The sequence below is a fragment of the Fukomys damarensis genome, unplaced genomic scaffold (genome assembly GCF_012274545.1).
Source record: "Fukomys damarensis isolate Sample0158 unplaced genomic scaffold, DMR_v1.0_HiC HiC_scaffold_16, whole genome shotgun sequence".
In the NCBI taxonomy this organism is placed as follows: domain Eukaryota; kingdom Metazoa; phylum Chordata; class Mammalia; order Rodentia; family Bathyergidae; genus Fukomys; species Fukomys damarensis.
The window spans coordinates 46838545-46858115 of NW_022900928.1; the positions used below are offsets into that span (position 1 = coordinate 46838545).

Below are 19571 nucleotides of genomic sequence, written 5' to 3' on the forward strand. Positions count from 1 at the left end.
TAAAGAAATAAATTGAAGAAAATGTTAACAGATATCCACTTAAAGACTTTAGTATGATGTAGCTTCTCAAATATATACAAACACTGAGGTTTGTATCATAAATCACATAATAAAAGTCAAGTTCAACCAACACCTCCAATAATAAAAGTTTCTAAAATTCCACAGCAAAAAAGAATACTTAAGAATTAAAGATAAAGAATTAAAGATAAAGAATAGACACAGCCCATTTGTTGACTTTGTAACACTTTATTATATTATGAGATATTTTAGATGTGCAAAGCAATGCAGATATCAAAATATGCTTTTCAAATGCTTGGGGAAGGGCTTGTCTTTTGAGATTTTCAGACTCTAATGTATACAGATATGGTAAAAGTTATGAATAAAAAACACATCATTAACATACAGTAAGTAAACAGTAAAAGAAAGAATATTATAAAGTATGAAATACATATCATCAAATTTTTTGTGAATTTGAAGGTTGAATGACTTTAGACTAGAAATCTATTTGCTAGGGAAACTTTAGCTCAGTGGTTCCAGCGCCTGCCTGGCAAATGCAAGGACCTGAGTTTGATCCCCAGTACCAAAAAAAAAAAAAGAAGAAGAAATAAAGCAGTCCTCTTCCACTCAGAATAGATAAACCAAGTTTGATTCTGAGACGAGGTTGAGTTCAAGAGGACCCTGAAGTTTCTTCTATGGTCCACTCATCTAGAAAGTAGTCAAACATATATTAGTGAAGATCTTTAATACTGCCAGAGGTAATAAACAAACCTGGACAGAGACTAAATAATAAATACATATAGATGTTCTGTAAATATATTTTTAAAATATGATATGTTTTTATTAAAATGACAGGAATGAACAGTTCATTCACTTGACAGTCACTGATTAAAGACACTGATACCTTTAAAATACATTTATGGACTTAAAAACTGCTAAGCTTACAACTTCCATGTATGTCAAATAAAAGTTTTATTAGATTATAGAGTGCTGTTTCATGGGAATATAGATGGACAGAGGTTTCAAACAAGATATTTTTTCCATGAATATACATGTAAAATACATAAATATGCCACATGGTATGTAGAAACAAAACTCAAGGTCTTCACATTTACAAGAATTTATAGAATCTTCTTTGGAGAAATGTGTTATAATTCAAACTTCTCATCTTGAAAGTAATCCGCAAAATTGAGATATTCTTGGAGTTGACCATATTTCTGCATACACAATAGAAAAGCTAGTTATTTACTCAAAGCAGTAAAGCTTGACCTTTTCAAACTACAGCCACAAACAGGAATAAGTTCATTTCATGGTAATCGTGAACAAAAATTGTTTTTATTATAAATAGGAACTCAATTTTAAATAAGCATTTCTAACTCAAAAATTATTGGAAAGAAATACTATTATTAACTGTATAACTGTCATATATAATCTTACAATAAAAGTGTAATAACTTCAGTAACTTATTCAAAAAAAATTTGTGAAACACATATCAAATACTGCACTGATTGTTTAGGTACAGAAATTTTAAAAGATAACTTTGCCTGTCCCTAAGAAGAATAACATTAGGTGGTACTACACTAATGACAATCAGTAATAAGTCCATAAAGAAGTACAGACAGTGCTAATGCAGGTTCAGAAGACAAGTCACAGTTAGTTGAGATGACAAGATTTAGCAGACATGAGGTTAATGGCAAAAGTTTTCTGCAAGAGATAAGTATTCATTCAACAGTGACATGACAAGGATATGGGATTTACTATAATCTGAAGGTGAGAGAGAGAGAGAGAGACAGAGAGACACAGAGAGAGACAGAGAGGGAGAATACAGAGAATATGAATAAATTGACCAAAGATATTGAGATAAAGAATACAAGTACAAAATGGTAGAGTTGTGTAATAATTTGACAGGAAATGGAATGCTGCTAAAGGTTTGAGAGCAGGGGACTGAACTGATCTGAATTATATTTTAAGAAAACTGGTAAAACAGCCATTCTAGAATGTTTTGGTGACTAGTTATTAATATATGGTAAGAATTCAGGTCACGTGGGCCCAAATTGGAGTGCTAGCAATGAAGGTAGAGGATAAAGAAAAAGGTAGAACAAGTTAAGAAAGGAGTCAAGGATGGTAGTGAGTAGAAAAATGGCAGGGCTATTTACTGCACAGGTCTATTTTGGGGAGTGAAAGAGATGCATGTGTTCTCTTTTGGACCCACCACGTACAAAGTGGCAAGTGGTAACTTGAGGAGACTCAATGATGTAATGGTTTCTGTACTCTGTTTATGAATTCTGGGTGTCTACTCCCAATGAGATGAAAGAGAAAAAATCTTGATAACCTTGGCTTTTGTGGTGATACAGACCTACATAGGGAATGTGAGGAATGCACTTTCCTTCTAGATAAGGCTATGAAACACTTTTATATATTCTTAAGATATCTGATTGGTTCACCTTCTTAGGAAAGAAGGAAGAAATCAACAAGAGGGGAAATAACCTATGAACTACTTAAGAGTTTTCTTGGACAGGTACCTAGTTTTTATTAGATACACATATTTTAGAATTAGAAAACTATAAAGGCTTGGCTGTTTTTATATTATTTTCCTTTATTTTTCTCTATTATTTCTAAAATTTGTTTTAGAAGATTAAACTATCTCAGTTATAGTTTAAAAAGGAAGTTAAATCTTACCCTTGCTTTTATTACAAACAATAGCAAACATTAATCACTTTCTAATTGCTAGGTTCTATACCAAATGTTTAAAGTGTTAATCATTTAATCTTTATAATCAAACTCTACATTTTATCATTTAGTTCCTATTTTAAAAATGAGAAAACAGGCTTAATGAAGTAAAGTAACTTGCCTCTGAATTCTACTGCTGGTAAATGGCAGAGTAAATACTTAAATTCATGCTTAAAACTATTATAGTTTACTATTTCTACAGCTTAAAGGGTGAAGCTAGGGTATCATTTTTGGTAAGAAAATAAACCTCAAAGCAGAAGTGCAACAGGGAAGAGCCAGTTAGCATTACTCCACCATCCTCTCCACCACAAGATGCAGCTTCCAAAGTTTTCCTCCAATGAACAATTGGAGAGAAAAGTCTTATTTTAATAATGAAAATTACCCTTTTATAGTCCCAGATGGACCTACTGAGAAAACAGTTGGAATTGTGGGAATGATGTCAGAACACAAAAGGAGTTTGGAGTCTTCTACTCAGAAGTAGCAGACTAGACATGAAGAAAGGAATAGATCTAGCAATAGGGCTTCCAGAAGGTAAAAGTCTCAAGGAGAATCTTTATTAAGAATTACTCCATTTTTTTTCTCATTGAGTTTATTGGTATATTTTAGGTATACAGTATAGTTTACATTCATCATTAGGATCTTGTACCTTTACATGACAGGTCTTGGTTTTCATTTTTTCTCCTTAGCCCTGCCGTCCTTTCACCCCCTCCTCCCTTCCCTATTTTAAAATACTTTATTTCCATTTTTTCATTTTCACATTTTTTTCCTTTTCCCTTATTACTCTATTCTTTAAATATTGGGAGTTTAACATTCTCAAGGATTCTCATTGAATAGGTCTGGGGTGAGCCAGGGATTACATATTTCTCACACACTTCCTAGGTGATTCTGATGTGACAGTTAAAGGCAATGCTTTGAAAACAGTTTAAGATTTGGAAAAGAAAGAAAAAGGAAAAGATTAAAAGGTGGGGACAGAGAGAAGAGAAGTGGGAGGAGTTTAAGGAAAGGAAGAAGTATCTAATAATAATTTAAAATTTGTATTATTTAATAATATTTATGCATTACATTCAAAATTTAAAACTGACACTTGATACTCCTATTGATATATTTTCTAACCTCTTGATGTTCTTGTATCCATCATGCCATCCCAACAATCCTATCAACTGCCCAGGAAGCCCCATCATCATATGCACTTTCTCCTCAATAAAAAAAGTTAGAATTACGCCAGTTGCATATCATAGTATTTTAGTAGGAGATATATATTTATATTTCAGTTTTATAACAATTTTCATGTCATTTGTTCTCTTTTGTATTTGAGTTGCTTCAATATTACTTAAATATCATTAGACTAAAAATAGATAAACATAGTTCAATTGTTAGGAGGAAGAAAGTCAAGTCAGCAGGTCTTTGGGAAGACATATTGAGATATCCTGAGATAATGGAAGCAAAATGCTTAAAGAAGGGACAAGTAAGAAAAAAAGCAAAGTGTGAAATGTAAGCTGGAAGTGGAAAGACAGGAACAAATAGTTTGTGTAAGGCAGAAGAAAGATTTGGAATAACTGAGAGTTGAGAGCAGAAATAGACTCTTAGGTGGGCATTCAAGTGGCACTGAGCCCAGTCATTCTAAAGGGTTAGAGTAACTATGGTCACAAAACTGCAACTGAAGAAGACACACACGACAGAACACATGCAGTACTGTCACTCAAAGGTATAAACAGAGAGGGACAGCTAATAGTGAGGATGACAAATGTAGGAGCACACGACAAATTCTGAATTTCACCACAGCAACAAAAGTGCATATGAGTGTCTGGAAATCCCTTGAGAAATCCTAGACAAATATTTTTTAAGGAGAGGTCCCTCAAAATGAAAATGAAGCTCTTTAGTATTTTGATGTGAAAAAAGTACATATTTCCTAAACATAATATGATCTTAAAATGCCTTTAGCGCCCAATACTAAATGTTATTCTTTATGTATAATATTACATTTGACTTTCTATGCCTAAGAATGTTTTTTTCCCAGATCCTTTCTCTTGTCTCAAATCTTCTTAAACTTTCTGTGAGCTACAAAATTATGTGTGAGGCAAATAATTTGGAAATGATTTTTGCAAGAAGTTTAATGTTTCTCATATATATTATTATATAGTATATAACACATGCGGTGATTTTTCTATACTTCGTACACAATCCTTCATAAATGTGGTACACCAATAGGTTTTTCATCTCAACTTGAGGGTTGAGAACACTTAAAGTCATCAATATAAGCACTTAAGAATTTAAGTCTGGGAAAGTGAATGCTGAGGTTATAGATAAGTGATGGCTCCTCCCTAAGCCAAATGGAAAAGCAAAGAGAAGGATGGGGGTGGGGAAAGCATTCAGCAGGAGAGGTAGAAGCAAAGTGAAAGATAAAAAGCTGAAGAGAGTAAGAGAGAAGGAAGACTTAAGGATCAAGATGTCAGGGGCAGGCAAGATCACTGCGTGGTGGTTTGAAGTGGAAGAATAATTGCCAAAAGGGAAACCAATCATGATGTCATTCTCTAGACTAGGAGACTTCCACTGAACATGTCCTGAGAAATTCCTGCTTCATTATTCTCTATTTCTTTCCCACTGCTCATGAATTTATTTGCTAATTTACCATCTGCTCCCACCCTGCACACTGCCCTGGTCTTCTACAGATTTCCCTATGATATAACTCCGGTAATAGATCTCAAGGCAGGCCTTTTCTTTACTTTTCTTCTTTCTTTTTTCAGTAGTTGGGATTGAACCAAGGGCCTTCACACTGAGCTATATCCTCTGCCCATTTTATATTAAATTTTGATAAATTCTCTCTAAATTACTAATTTGCCCATGCTGGGCTCAAACTTGTGATCCTCTTGTGTTAGCCTCCCAAAGTGCTGGGATCGCATAGAATCATGCCCAGGTTCAGTTTGGTTCTCTTTCTTTCTTTCTTTCTTTCTTTCTTTCTTTCTTTCTTTCTTTCTTTCTTTCCTTCCTTCCTTCCTTCCTTCCTTCCTTCCTTCCTTCCTTCCTTCCTTCCTTCCTTCTTTCTTTCTTTCTTTCTTTCTTTCTTTCTTTCTTTCTTTCTTTCTTTCTTTCTCTCTCTCTTTCTTTTCTTTTCATTTCTTTCTTTTCTCCTTCCTTCCTTCCTTCCTTTTTAAAACTAAATATACTGTTGATCTGAGTTGCCTGAAAAAAATCTGTCTCTTATACATCCTTGTAGCTAGACTTTTTTTTTAAAAGACTGCAATCAATCATATCATTTGTTCTTCCATGTAACATAAACAAAACTAAAAGCTCTGTGACCAGACCAGAGCTTATGAGCTGCCAGCAGATCTTTGGGAATCCAGTGCACTCTTCAAAACCCCCACTTTATCTCTGTTTTTCAAATTTAGTGATCAACAGTATATGGGGAATCAAAATCAGTGCCATGGGCGGAGCCTCTACATTCCCCTCAATCTTCAGTTCCTGTGCTCACTACACAGTCCCATGTCCTCAAGAAGAGGATGTGGGTGGTATTAGAACTGGCAGCCGAGGTTTTTTCCTCTGATTGCTACCAGGTGCTTCTTCAGACTCAGGTCACAAGAACTGTTGTAAAGAATAGGAAGCAGATAAACAGAAATGAGTCCTACATTTTTTCCAAAGAAAATAAGGGGACTTAATATATATGTAAGAAGTACTCATGTAGTAGTGAAAGGACAGAGGTTCTTCATTAAAGGACAACATTATTGTTCATTGAAATTTACCTGATGGGCAGAGTGAATTCTTGGACCATCAGGGGATTTATTCAGGGTAGAATAATAATAAGCATGAAAGGAATGGGAGGAAGAAGAGAAAACACAAAATAGAAACAAAAAACAGGGAGAAAAGAGGTTCTCTTTTAACACTGATTTCTAATCATTTGTATCTTTCTGCTGGTCATGGAGTGGTTTTTTTTTTTTTTTTTTTTTAATGGAGTGGTTCTTCTATTTCACTTTACCTCTTTAATCCAGCCACTTTCTTTGTACTGACTGAAAATTCTTTCCACTGTTTCTTTAACTTGTTCATTCTTAAGTTCTTCTGTCTTTGCAATGGAGCAACATTCCTGGTACAGTTTAAATTTAAAATGTTTCAGTTTATGGTAAATTCTGGTTCGATTAGCACAAATTCTGCCAACAGTAAACACCTAAACCAAGAAATAAACAATATAATCTCACATATGAAGTGAATCATGTAGTAATATATATATATATATTTTTTCTTTAAGAGAATCTAGCAAATAAGTTAATTTTATTTTAAATGTTGTATAATGATCCTGTTAACTTCTCATATAGTCAATAAAAACTGAGCACCTACTATATTTCTGGTATTGGGCTAGGCATTGGAAATAGATAAAGGAAAGGTTTACTGTCTTTATTAGGGATGTATAGTCTTGGGATTATAAAACAATGTGACAAATGCAATGTATAAGATACTATCAAGAGGCTGGTGAGGAGCGATATTTAATCCAACCCAGAGAGAAGGAAGGTCCCCAAATCTGTGATGATTGAACTAAATGTTCAAAACACAGAGATAGCCAAGTTTGGGAAGGAAGAGAGAAATGGTCTGTAAGGCAGAAAGATGGACACACATGAAAACAAGAGAAAGCTGTACAATGTATGCACCTATTTGATAATGTTCAATTGTTGAGCCAAGAGTATGTTGCCAAAATCAATTTAAATTATATCATGATGATTGGCAAGAGTTAGAGTTGAGGCATTTTCTTGTGATAATGGTACTTTGGATAGCTTATCTTGAGATTCCCCCAAAGCTGAAGAAAAGCATGTTCAGATTTATGTTCATGCTTCTGTGAAAATCTTCCTGCTTTTCAGATCACTAGAATTAATTACGCATTATAATTTGCTTTTTTCTTAAATTAGCTTTTCCATTTCAATACTATCATCAAACCAGTACTGGTATTAAAGAGCATTAAAATAATTCAATAGTCAGTATATCTCCCTTAGAAAAAAGACATCAGAATAGTTGCAGTGCCTTTTAGGGGTTCCTGTGTATCTACTTCTGCCATCAAAGTCAAATGTGCAGGAAAAGTTTTCTATAGCTGTTGTAGACAAAATACAGGCAAACAATATTGCAATTTGAAGTTCTATCACACCATTAGTCTCTATTTCCACAAAATAAGAAAAATTTATCTGTATAGAAATTTTAAGTTGGAATAAAAATATTTAAAATTCTTATTTTAGTTTTTCCTCCATGAAACAAAAGTGACATTTGAAAATATTTCTTTCAATTTTTAACTTCTGCTTTCTTAGCATCCACTTTCCTTTATAAAGATGATAACCCCTAAATTATCTTTAGAATATTCCCATATTATTTTTCTCTAAACATGATCACATTTTACATGCAAACGCTTAATTTTATGTCATAGCCCTAGTCGTATAAGGATTCATAGAAAATAGCAGATGCATATAATAGATTTATCAGTCTAAGTTGACTTATCCCCTCACCCTATCCCTGTTTTTATATGTATTATTACAGCTAATATCACATGAATTGATGAATACTGTACAGAACAGCTTACAGTGTAGTATTTTATTTGTATAAAGTATTGAAACAGGAAAAAAAATCTATGCTTAGAATAATTATTTTTACACACTCAGAAATTTACTCAGAGCTACTTCCACTTATCTAGTTACATTTCCATACAATAAAGAAACTTGTATAACAAGAAAGATAGTATCAAAAAGATTAAATGGTGCCTGAGTGTTCACAAAGCAGATAAGCAGTATGGCATACATATGATTACTGATCTGTGCAGGTTTAACACATTTCTATGAACTGATAAACCTGATGATAAGTGAATCACTTGTTATCAATAAGAACTAAGTCAGCCTATATACCCAAAGATATTAAGCAAAAGGATGCTAAATTGCAAAACAGTAGAAAGAGCCTGATTTGTAACTTATTAGATAGATCATGTAGATGTATAAATTAATATGAAATAACAAATTAAGGAAACAGCACAAAATAGAACAAGGAAATAGCACAAAACATACATTATGTACAAACAGTAATATCCAGCTAACCGCAGGTGATTTTTTGAGTTATTTATGTAGGCTCTCACTTATTTATTTGCTTTATTTATTTATTTATTTCTATTAGCATATGTTTGGAGTACATAAGAATTACATTCATCCTCGGGGGTTGGTTGGTACATATACATATTTTAATTCTTTTTATGTCTTTTTATGTCTCCTTCCCCTCCATCTCTTGGTCTTCTTATTTGCAAAAGATCTATGTCCCTGTTTCCTATACCTATCTTTCATTTTTGCTCTTTATTTATACTTAGGGTTTCTTTTCTTTTTTTTTTTTTTTTTTTTTTTTTTTTTTTTCTTGGTACCGGGGATTGAACTCTGGTCCAAACCACTGAGCTAAATCTCCGGCCCCACTTTGGGTTTCTCATTTAAGAGAAATCATGTTAAATTTAAGCTTATCTGATTAATTTTACTTAAAATTATAGTCTCAAGATATACAGCCATCTTATTTAATACACACAGAAGCCAGCTGCTTTTGGAAGTAAATGTATGGAGCACAAACAAACAAAAAAAAGATTCTCAAGGAAAGGGAGGAATGGGAAAAGTTTGTATTTTGTTTCTAAGTTTGAAGAAACAGTTCAATAGATTGATCAAGTGATTCTATTTCCTCTTGATCTTTTTTTTTTTTTTTTTTTTTTTTTTTTAACGCAGACACATTATACACTGCCACTTGCCTCAAAATTATTCCCTCTTCCCATGGTATCTTAAGCATCTTGAGCCTAGACAGACTTTGTGCACAACTAAAACGTGACTCAAATTTTTGGTTTTAGTTTTCTCAGCTCCCTTTCAAACTTTCCATCCAGGTAACTTCATCAACAATGTTCTCAGAATTCACCACAATCTGGTGGTCCAAGGCCTCTCATTTCAGTACCCTGCCCAAAACCACTGTAATTAAATTATTCTATTAACTGCATTTTATATCAAAGCATACATTTAAAGAAGCTGATCTCTGGTAACTAAAAAATAAAATTTTATCATTAAACAAATTCACTGTAAATCCTCTTTAAGTATTATGTACAACTTTAAAAACAGCCCTAATCCTAGAAACTCACTTTTATGTTACTACATCAGCACAACACAATAGAGAATTAAAATAATAGGTTATTTCAAAATAATCTGAGGGTAGGTGTAGGGCTGAGACAGTCTCTTTCAGGCTCTGGATTATAATAGGTTTGTTTCTCCCACTTCTTTACATACATGTATTGACACTGTATTTATGCACTATAAGTTTCAATAAGTGAATCTTCATTTTTATGTTTTTTTGTTTTTTTGTTTTGGTACCGGGGATCAAACTTGGGTCCTTGCGCTTGCGAGGCAGGCCACCGAACTGCTGAGCTAAATCCCCGGCTCTAGTGAATCTTCATTTTAAAGAAAAATTTACCAAAAAATATTATTAAAGAAGTTCAATCTTACCTTCTTAAGATAAACAACTGGGTTAAGGTTTGCATATAATTGAATACACAAATCCACATTTTCACACAGAAATGCATACACTGCTTATTGTACTTTCATCAAGAATTCCTTGACAACATTATACTTTATCATTGATTTAAAAATACTTTGATACTTTAAGAGGTATCAATCTTTAGCTTAAGATAATCTTATCTGCATGCATTTAAATAGCAAATATGCATTTTTCTATATATTTAACTTTAATGTTTTCTCCACTGTGATGTGACTATATTAATACTCTTATTTTATGAGATCTCTTATTTTTTAGATCTTTGAATCAATATATATTTTGCAGTACCAGGGATTGAACCCAGTAATACTGCAATATACTGGATCTCTATAATTGTATAAGATCTTTTAAGATTAATTTTTGCTAGGGTTCTAGGGGTCTTATCCTATAAGAAGTCATACATCAATTTTTAAACAATGGAAAAATTCTTGAGAAAAGAAATATGCTTTTATACTAACAAAACATTAATGCCTAGTTCTGAATTTACTGTACAAATACAAATTTTCAAAGTGACTCTTGGAATCCATATTGCAGAGGATCTAGTCTGTTAATGCCCAAGAGTACCGAGGAATCACACTACCTAGGATAGCAGAATATTTCAAATAAATAGCATTTCCACCATAAAAACAGGGAGGATTTAGGGATAACTTTGGCTCTGTATCTCTCCAAACACACATACCTTCACAGATATGCAGACTCGCCATAGGAAACACTCAATAGTAATATTTTTGCATTTGTAAATGCAGCTCTCTTATAAAGATTAAATAAACAGTAGACAGCATCTACACTTTGCATCATTTACATTGTTCTGCCATGTTCTTTTCTATCAAAAACTTATTCTTTCATATTCTGTTCATTCAAAATTAATTCTATTTTAAGTACAAGATGATTACTCTAGACTCTCACATACTTCTTATGTAATCTAAATTGAAGCATGCTGTTCTTTGAATTCTCTCATGGTAGAATAGAAAGCCATTTTCAACTACTTACTTTTGGACTACAAGTTTCATGGATTATCTATGATAAAACTATCTACTTGGCCAAGTTCTCCTTTGGACTCAAAGGCAACCCCTGCTTCTCCTGCCCCAGTGATCTTTCTCATCATTCTCATTCTGTATCCTTCCCTCTGCACAATTCAGGTGATATCTATGTCTATAATCCATCTACGGAAGATACAGCAATTGTATCACTGAATTAGAAATGAATATGCTATCAAAGGCATATTTCTCACATTCAAAATGGTACTTTCTTTCTTTGAATTTTTTCCCTTCCTAGAGTTTTCTCAACTTGTAAAACTTAAGGTTATGTGGGAAAGGTCACAAACTGAACATTTGTAGTGCTGGGGATTTAGCTCACTGGTTGCTGCTGCCTGCCTCGCAAGTGCAAGGTCCAAAGTTCAATCCCCACAAAAAACAAAACAAAACAAAAATCCCAAACAAAAAAACTGAAAATTTCTAAATATTTAAAACTGAAATTAGAGAAAAACATACCTGTTTATCATGCGACATGAAATCATCAGTTTCCATAGTTCTGACGTTATACAACTTTCCTGATAAATGCACTGAATATTTACAGTAGCGATGCAATCCACAAGCCTGGCAAGAACAGTTTTCAGGATTCTTCAAATGGATAAGTACATTAGAATAGTTTTCTACCCGCTCCTGAAAATAATTAAAAAATATTAGGGAGTTTAAAATTAAAAAAAATAAACTAAGAATCTAACTGAAATAAAATTGACCTTAGACTCACAATAAGCAATAAATGCAAAACATACTGGTATTTCTACTTTAACACTTAGCACATGGCAAGTGTTTGACATATTTTTAAATGAAATTTTAATCTTAGCTATTAATTAGATGAGGAAAAAATTAGATCATATCTCTCATATTTAAGAGTGACTACTATGTAGTACACCTGATAGATTTTAATTTACTTCTTTTCTATCATCTCATGCCTAATTACCATTAATGAGGTATTAATTAAAAATAGGAAAGAATGAGCAGCACACACACAAAAAAAGATTACATCTTAGCTAGGTCAATGTGAAGAAAGGAATCACATTCATTCTTTATTGTATAAATTGTATTTTGCACAAAACATTCTAGAAATTATTTAATTCTCCTGCTACAGACTTGGGAAAATAAACATTTTGGAATTAAAACTGCTATATGTTCACTATCTGATTTATCAATGAGTAAACAAATTGAAAAAACAGTTGGTGTGCATAAATAAGCTTTATTAAGCTGTGAAGTTGCTTGTGCTTGAGCATTTTTCCTTACGATCTAGGCCTGTGCGAGGGATAGTGTTTTTCCAATTTGTAATTAATATGTGAACTACACATAATAAACATATTAGCCTGGTTACTAATCTACTTTAATATCCTTTTCCAGCCTGATAGTAAAACTATACAATAGCTTTGTACACTATCATTTTATATACCTTTCCGATTTCTCATACTTTATGGCACTTCATAACACATATCATTTATTGGCTGAAATTCAGACCAAATAGGTGATTGACTTCTTTTTCTGCTTCTGTAGTACTCATGGAAGCATATGCTGAGATAAAACCTCTGAGATGAAAGCCACTGGCTTGGTTTCCTGAGTGTGTACAATGAGCAGAGTATTCCTAGTGACTCATTCCTGACATACATGTGATAAATGTACTTTGTTGAATTAAACTACTGATTTTGTTATTTATTTTATCTGTTACATTACCTATTTTATCAATTGTAGTGTTCTGCTTTAAATCTGAGGTGCCTCTCAAAAAGCCTTATGTGTTTGGAAGGTGATTAGATCATGAGGGGTACTGTACTCATTAGCTGACTTGCTAATAGCAGGTGGGTCACCAGGTGCGTGACCTGGAAGGCTCTATCTCCCTCTGTGATACCTCTCTTCTCTCTCCACTTCCTAGCCACTATGCCCTTCTTCTGCCAGCTCCTTGTATCATGCCATTTCTGCCTTGCTTGCAGCCTGGAGACCATGGACTGAAACTTCTGAAACTGTGAACCCAAATAAACTTCTCTTGCTTTTTAGTTATGGGTATCAGTTTATTATTGTGTCCCAGAAATAAAATAACTAACATACAGTGTAACTCTCTTACCCAAACATCTTACTGAATCATCTGTGTCTGTAATAATTATGTGCATTTTATAGTTATTTCAATGTAGGTTTATTACTACAGTCTAACATAATATAGAGGAATGAATTTTGCAGTCTGAAAGGAAATAGATTTAAATACTGGCTTAATAGCCCTGAAACTTTGTTACTTAATTTTTCTGAGTTTGTTTCCTTGTTTGTAAAATAGAGATGATAACACTGTTTTCTTTACAGGGTACTCTGAAGAGTAAATGACACTTTACATGTAAATCACTTGACAAAAGTTAAGTACATATCTAGGTGTAGATTTTTTTTTTTTTATTGTAGCTAGTTGGGGTCCTATATACCTCACTTATCTGAATGTCCTCTCTCTTTCCCCTCTCTTTGGGAAGTTTTCTGTCATTAATTCTGTGAACAGCCTTTTAAAGTCATTTGTATTTTCTCCTGCTACTTCATGTATTCCTATCAGTCTTATGTTATTCTTCTTTGCATCATCTAGGAGTTGTTGGATCGATTTCTCATGATCCCCTACTGTTTTTAAGAGACCTCTCTTTTCATGGTCACTGACTACAATCTTATCTTCTATATCTGAGAGTCTATCTTTGCATTCTTTTATTCTCTTGTGTACACTTTCAATGGAGTGTTTAATCTCCTGGATATCTATTTGAATCTGTTTTATGGATTCCATTTCTTTCCTATGTTGGGCATTTATTTTTATTTTCTTTCTTATGCTGGGCCTTCATGACTTCTATCATGGTCCTGAGCTCATCTATTTTTTTGTCAGTTTCTGCTCTAGAGTCTCGAATCACGACTTCCATTTTGCTCATTATATCTATAGTTATCTGGGAAATTTTTTCTGTTTTGAATTTTTCTAGAGCCTGATTGATCTGTTTTGTTACTTCCTGTGCTTTGAGTTCAGGGTGTCCTGGTGGTTCACTATCGGCCTTTTCATCCTCACTTAATAATAATAATCAAGATCCCAGAAACCCAACAGAAGAACAAAATACTACAAGCAGTAAGAGAAAAGAAACAAATCACATGCAAAGGAAAGCCCATCAGAATCACAGCAGACTTTTCAACACAAACCTTTAGGGCAAGGAGAGCCTGGAATGAGATATTTCAAGTACTAAAAGAGAACAACCTCCAACCTAGAATGATGTATCCTGCAAAACTCTCTTTCAAAATGGATGGGGAAATAAGACACTTCCATGACAAAGAACACCTGAGAAACTACATGAATACCAAACCAGCACTACAAGGAATTCTAAACAAGATCCTAGAAAAAGACAATGAAGGCAACAACACCATGAGGCCCAACAGAGCAAATCAAATAGGCAAGGCAAGAAACTAAAAGGAGAAGGTGAAAAAGTAAAAAGAGTCAACAAAAGGCCAATAACATGTCAATAATAAGTCAGTACATATCAATTATAACCATCAATGTCAATGGCCTCAACTCACCAATCAAGAGAAATAGACTGGCAAAATGGAATAAGAAGCAATATCCAACAATATGTTGTATACAAGAAACACAACTAGTGTAAAAAGAAGCCCATATACTGAAAGTGAAAGGATAGAAAACAATACTCCATGTGACAGGAGCCCAGAAAAGAGCAGGGGTAGCAATCTTATTTGCAGACAAAGTAAATTTCAAACCAAAACTGATTCTAGTATTATTGATGTAGGACGGTACTGTATCATACCTCTGTGAATGTAAAAAAAAAAAAATATCTTGTACCTGCTTTATGATACATAGTAGTGACTGTGCTTTATCAGAGCTATATTTAATGATATTACTCTAGAATGTTCTCTTTCCAGATGATGATTAAGATGCTAATAAAAATAAATGGTGCCAGGTACCACAACAGCAACAGAACTATGCTGTTTTCTGGATATTATTCTTCTCTTTGGTTTTTTTTTTTTAATGGAATGTGCTGAATGTCTATAATTTTGTTCAGATGACTGCAGAACCTGGAAAAGCTGTTGCTGCTATTGATGCATAACATACTGCTATTATTGGTCTTTTTATATAAATATAAATATATATACATATATATATATAATTTGAATTTTGGGAAACGTTAATGGTGCTGTCAACTTTGGAAAAAGTTATCCCAATTTACTATGTTGAGTTGGCATTGTACAGAAATGGACAGCCATATTGGTCTAGAAATGTTAATTTATTTATTTATTTTTTTTTTTCCCATTTGTACAGGGGTAACGCACTGTATTAAATACGTAAGGTCATTACGTGAGTTTGATTACAGAAACTAATAAAGTATTCTCTAAATAATGAAAAGAAAAGAATAAGACTACAAGAGCAAGAAGCAATTTAATATGTTAAGGGACCACTTCCATCTTCAGAATTAAGGATTATTTTAATCCTACGTCATTGCCTTTTCTCTTTACTTTCCTTTTTAGTTTTATTTTGGGAGTCCCTACTTTTAATGTTCATACAGAGATTTCTTTAACTGAAATACCGAATAGTTTCTCTGGTATGAAAAAATATAATAGTACACAAGAGCCTAATGAGATAATTAATAATGTGAAATAGGAAGTAAAGGGCTAAAGGTGTAGGGAAAGTGGGAAGGGTGGGAGAAAGGCAATAAGGGAGAGGGAAAAAATATGAGAAATTGAAGAAATGGAAACTAAGTGTTTGTAAATGGGGAGGGGAGGAGTGGGTGAAGGGAGGGCAAGGACAAGGGGAAAAATGAGAATCAAGATCTATCATGTAAAGGTACAGGATCCCAATAATGAATGTAACTGTAATGTATACCTAGATTGTACCAATAAACTCAATAAAAATAAAAATAAAAATAAAAAAAAAGTTAAGTACATATTATTTTTCTATTAGAAGTAGCTGGCTGCTGTGGTACAGAACTGTAACCCCAGCATGAAGGGAATCAGGAAAGAAGAACTTGAGCTTAAGTTCCTTGTGGGCAACTCAGAGAGACCCTGTCTCAAAGTAAAAAATAAAAAGGACTAGAGATGTATCTCGGGGGTAGAGTATGATCCTCAGTAAAGAAAGAAAGAAACTGGAGTACAGAAAGGTTGAAAATTAAAAGTAAAAAGAACTATATACTGCCCTAAACTCAAGCCACTCTCCAACTTAAAAGTCTTAATTCTGTAATCCCATAAATTTAACTATTTATACCTAATTCTTATTAGGTAACTCAAGGATGAATAGGCCTTGGATGAAACCAAATACTTTGACTAAACAAGATAAAATGGTTAATAATTTAAGTGTTAGAGGGATTTTAGTAACATGAACTTCCAATACTTACCATTTTCCTTTTAAGAATTTTAGAAATAGGTGAGAAACCCTTTAAAATTATATAGCACATCCTTTATTAGAGATCATAAAACAGAATTCTTGAGATTAGCATAAGATCTAGTAAATATTATAAAATAAAATCTAAAAGTAAAACAAAAATTTGGAAAGTACTACCTTCTATTTTGCCATTTTGAAGATTTACAGTATAAATTCACATATTAAGGTTCCTGAAAAGTTCTTTAGTAAAGATTCTAGTTTACGTCGAACCCACTGTTTATCAAACTTTTTTGATGTATATCTCTTTTCTGAAATAACTCCATGAGAGACATATTCTCTTTTTGAAAGATAGGCTAAGCCCTAGAGATGTTCTGAAGTTATTTATCATTTAGAACCTCTTAATTATTAAACAGTTTAGTGTGAATGATCAACACAATAATAGTCTTTAGAAAAGAAAAGAAGTAAGTTGATTATTCTGACTGGATTCTGAAGTGCTAAGAGGTTCATTACCCCTGTTCTCCAGAGACTCAAAGATACTAAGATTGGAGGTCCCATTTGACCCAGTTATTCCCCTGCTGGGAATCTTTCCTAAAGAATTAAAAGAATCATACCATAGCGATATATGTACACCCATGTTCATTGTAACACAATTTGTAATAGCTAAAACTTGGAAGCAGCCCAAATGTCCATCAACTGGAGACCAGATAAAGAAAATGTGTGTGTGTGTGTGTGTGTGTGTGTGTGTGTGTGTGTGTGTTTTAAATAAAATGGAATACTACTCAACCTTAAAAACTGACAAATTAGAGACATTTATAGTTAAATGGATACACAGAGATGATACTCTTAAGTGATATAAATAGGACACCCGTATATAAATACTGAATAGCCTCTCTAGCATGAGAAACTGAAAGTGAAAATAAGCACTAAAAGGTATAACAGATAATGAGAAACAGGAAGAAAAGGGACAAAGAGGAAGGGAGGGGTAGGGGAAAGTAAAGAAGGGAATGGAATCAGTATGAGAAAATGAAAAATAATGGAAACATAGTCTTTGCAGTAGGAAATGGGGAAAAATAAGAACCAAGGTTGATTATGTAAAGGTACAAATTTTCAACAATAAATGTTATTATACTGTATACATTAAATGTTCCAATAAAATTAATTAAAAAAATAAACTGTATACCTTATACTGCTCTCTCCAACGGCTTCTAGAAGATAAATTCTCCAGTCGGGGCTGAACAAAGCGGTTATCCAAATAGTGAAGAGATGTCAACATATCTTGTGCATATGATTTTTGCCTGGTGCCATCTGTTCAAAAGATCAACACAATAATAAAAATAATTATGTTGCCCCTGTAAAGCATTGATAAAGTTGAACACTTAAGGATATCTTCCCAATAGTTTTATGAAGATGGATGATGGAAATATTTTAAATTAGAAAAAATTAGTATTATTTCATTACAACACAGGGGGGGAAATAAGTATAAGAGACTACAGTTCTCTTTATAAGTATCAAATTTTAACATTATTTTTGCTAGAAGAAAAACCCTGCCAAGTTATTTTTATTCTATTACACAAAACTGACATAAATTAACCACTGAATTAGGCTTCCGAGTTCCTCTGCAATTAGCTCCATTTTACTAATCCAGTGTTAATTCCTCCTCACGTCAACAACCAGAATCCTTTTCTCAAGTTAGTCCTTTTCCATATTCTTCTTTATTTAGAATGCTATACAATTTAGCATTCCTGATTCGATGCATATTATATTCTCTATTTATACGTATCTGTCAGAGCCTGTGAAGTTAAGCACTGATTTCTTGCCTTCTTTGAAGTTTTCTTAACAAATCTAATCTAGTTAATTTATATTAATCACTACAGATTCAAACACTTTTATCATGACTTACAAAGAACTTTTTCTTCTCTCCCTCAATTCATTCCATTCTAGCTACAAGGCCTTCTAGTTGTCCTTGTATACACTAATTCTTTCTTAAGAGTCTTAGAACTTGTTGTAGGTCCATGTATTTCTTCTTCCCTCATTTTATTTATGTTTCTACTTAAAAGTTACCTTTTGAAAGACATTCTTTGATCAGTCTTAACATATAGTGCAGACTTTAGTTTCCAATACTATCCTTTACCCTACTTTATTTTTTACAAGACCTAGTTTAGATTATATCATGATATATATTCACTCATTTATTGTCTGTCTCTCCCATTAGACTTTAGAAATCAAGGTAGAAATCTCATGTTTTAGTTATTGTTATATAACCAGCCCTTAAGCACGGCATGGTCCACAGTAAGCAATCAGTAATTATGTGTTCAATAAATTATGAATACAATCCTATTTTGGCACTTAAGTAGGTATTCAACAAACCATATTTATAGCCTATTAAATCTAGATTCTGGCCTGGATGTAAGAAACACATTTATATATTAACTGAAGCTCTTCTCACACTCTAATAAGGGAAGAAGGCAAAAATGTATTTTCGGTACCATATGAAAAATGCATTAATGAGTGCTACCATCTCATCAGGAAGGTGGCATGAATGAGAGAGTGAAAACTATTCCTTAAGTGGGTAATAGACAGCTTTCATAGCAGACATGTTTAAATATCATCTGGAAAATCTGGAGTAAAAGGAAATTATATTCTAAGAAAAAGCAAAAGCCTCAAAACAAATAGTACGTAAATTTTGGTGAAATTCAAAGAACTTACAGAAACTGGACTGCACAAGTGTAATGAAGTACTCTGCTGATTTATAAGTATGTGTCATGGCAAGGCCCTATCACATATTTACTTTCTATATATCTCAATAAGTGTTATGATATTTTTTATATGAAATACTAGAATCTTTCCTTATGAAACACTAGGATGTTTTTATATTTTTGGTATGGTTTTTCCTTGAAGAAACAATTGGTAAAGCTAAATGATGGTTGTTCATTTTGTTTGTTGTTTAAAACTTG

General features: G+C 33.0%; 1 protein-coding gene across 4 annotated transcripts in view; it reads right to left on the reverse strand.

Moving 5' to 3' along the window:
• Positions 1-287: 287 nt before the first annotated feature.
• Positions 288-19571, reverse strand: part of Ccdc82 (coiled-coil domain containing 82) — a 33473-nt gene continuing 14189 nt past the window's right edge. Inside the window, exons 5-8 of one of the 4 annotated variants that reach the window (XM_033764296.1) lie at positions 17798-17922; positions 11742-11912; positions 6698-6802; positions 288-1214 (exon numbers count right to left, since the gene is read on the reverse strand). In XM_033764296.1, coding sequence (XP_033620187.1) covers positions 1146-1214; positions 6698-6802; positions 11742-11912; positions 17798-17922 — 470 coding nt within the window. In that variant the 3' untranslated portion in view covers positions 288-1145. Of the gene's footprint in view, positions 1215-6697; positions 6884-11741; positions 11913-17797; positions 17923-19571 lie in introns of all 4 variants that reach the window. The other 3 variants (XM_033764295.1, XM_010633633.3, XM_033764297.1) reach the window with 3 other exon arrangements.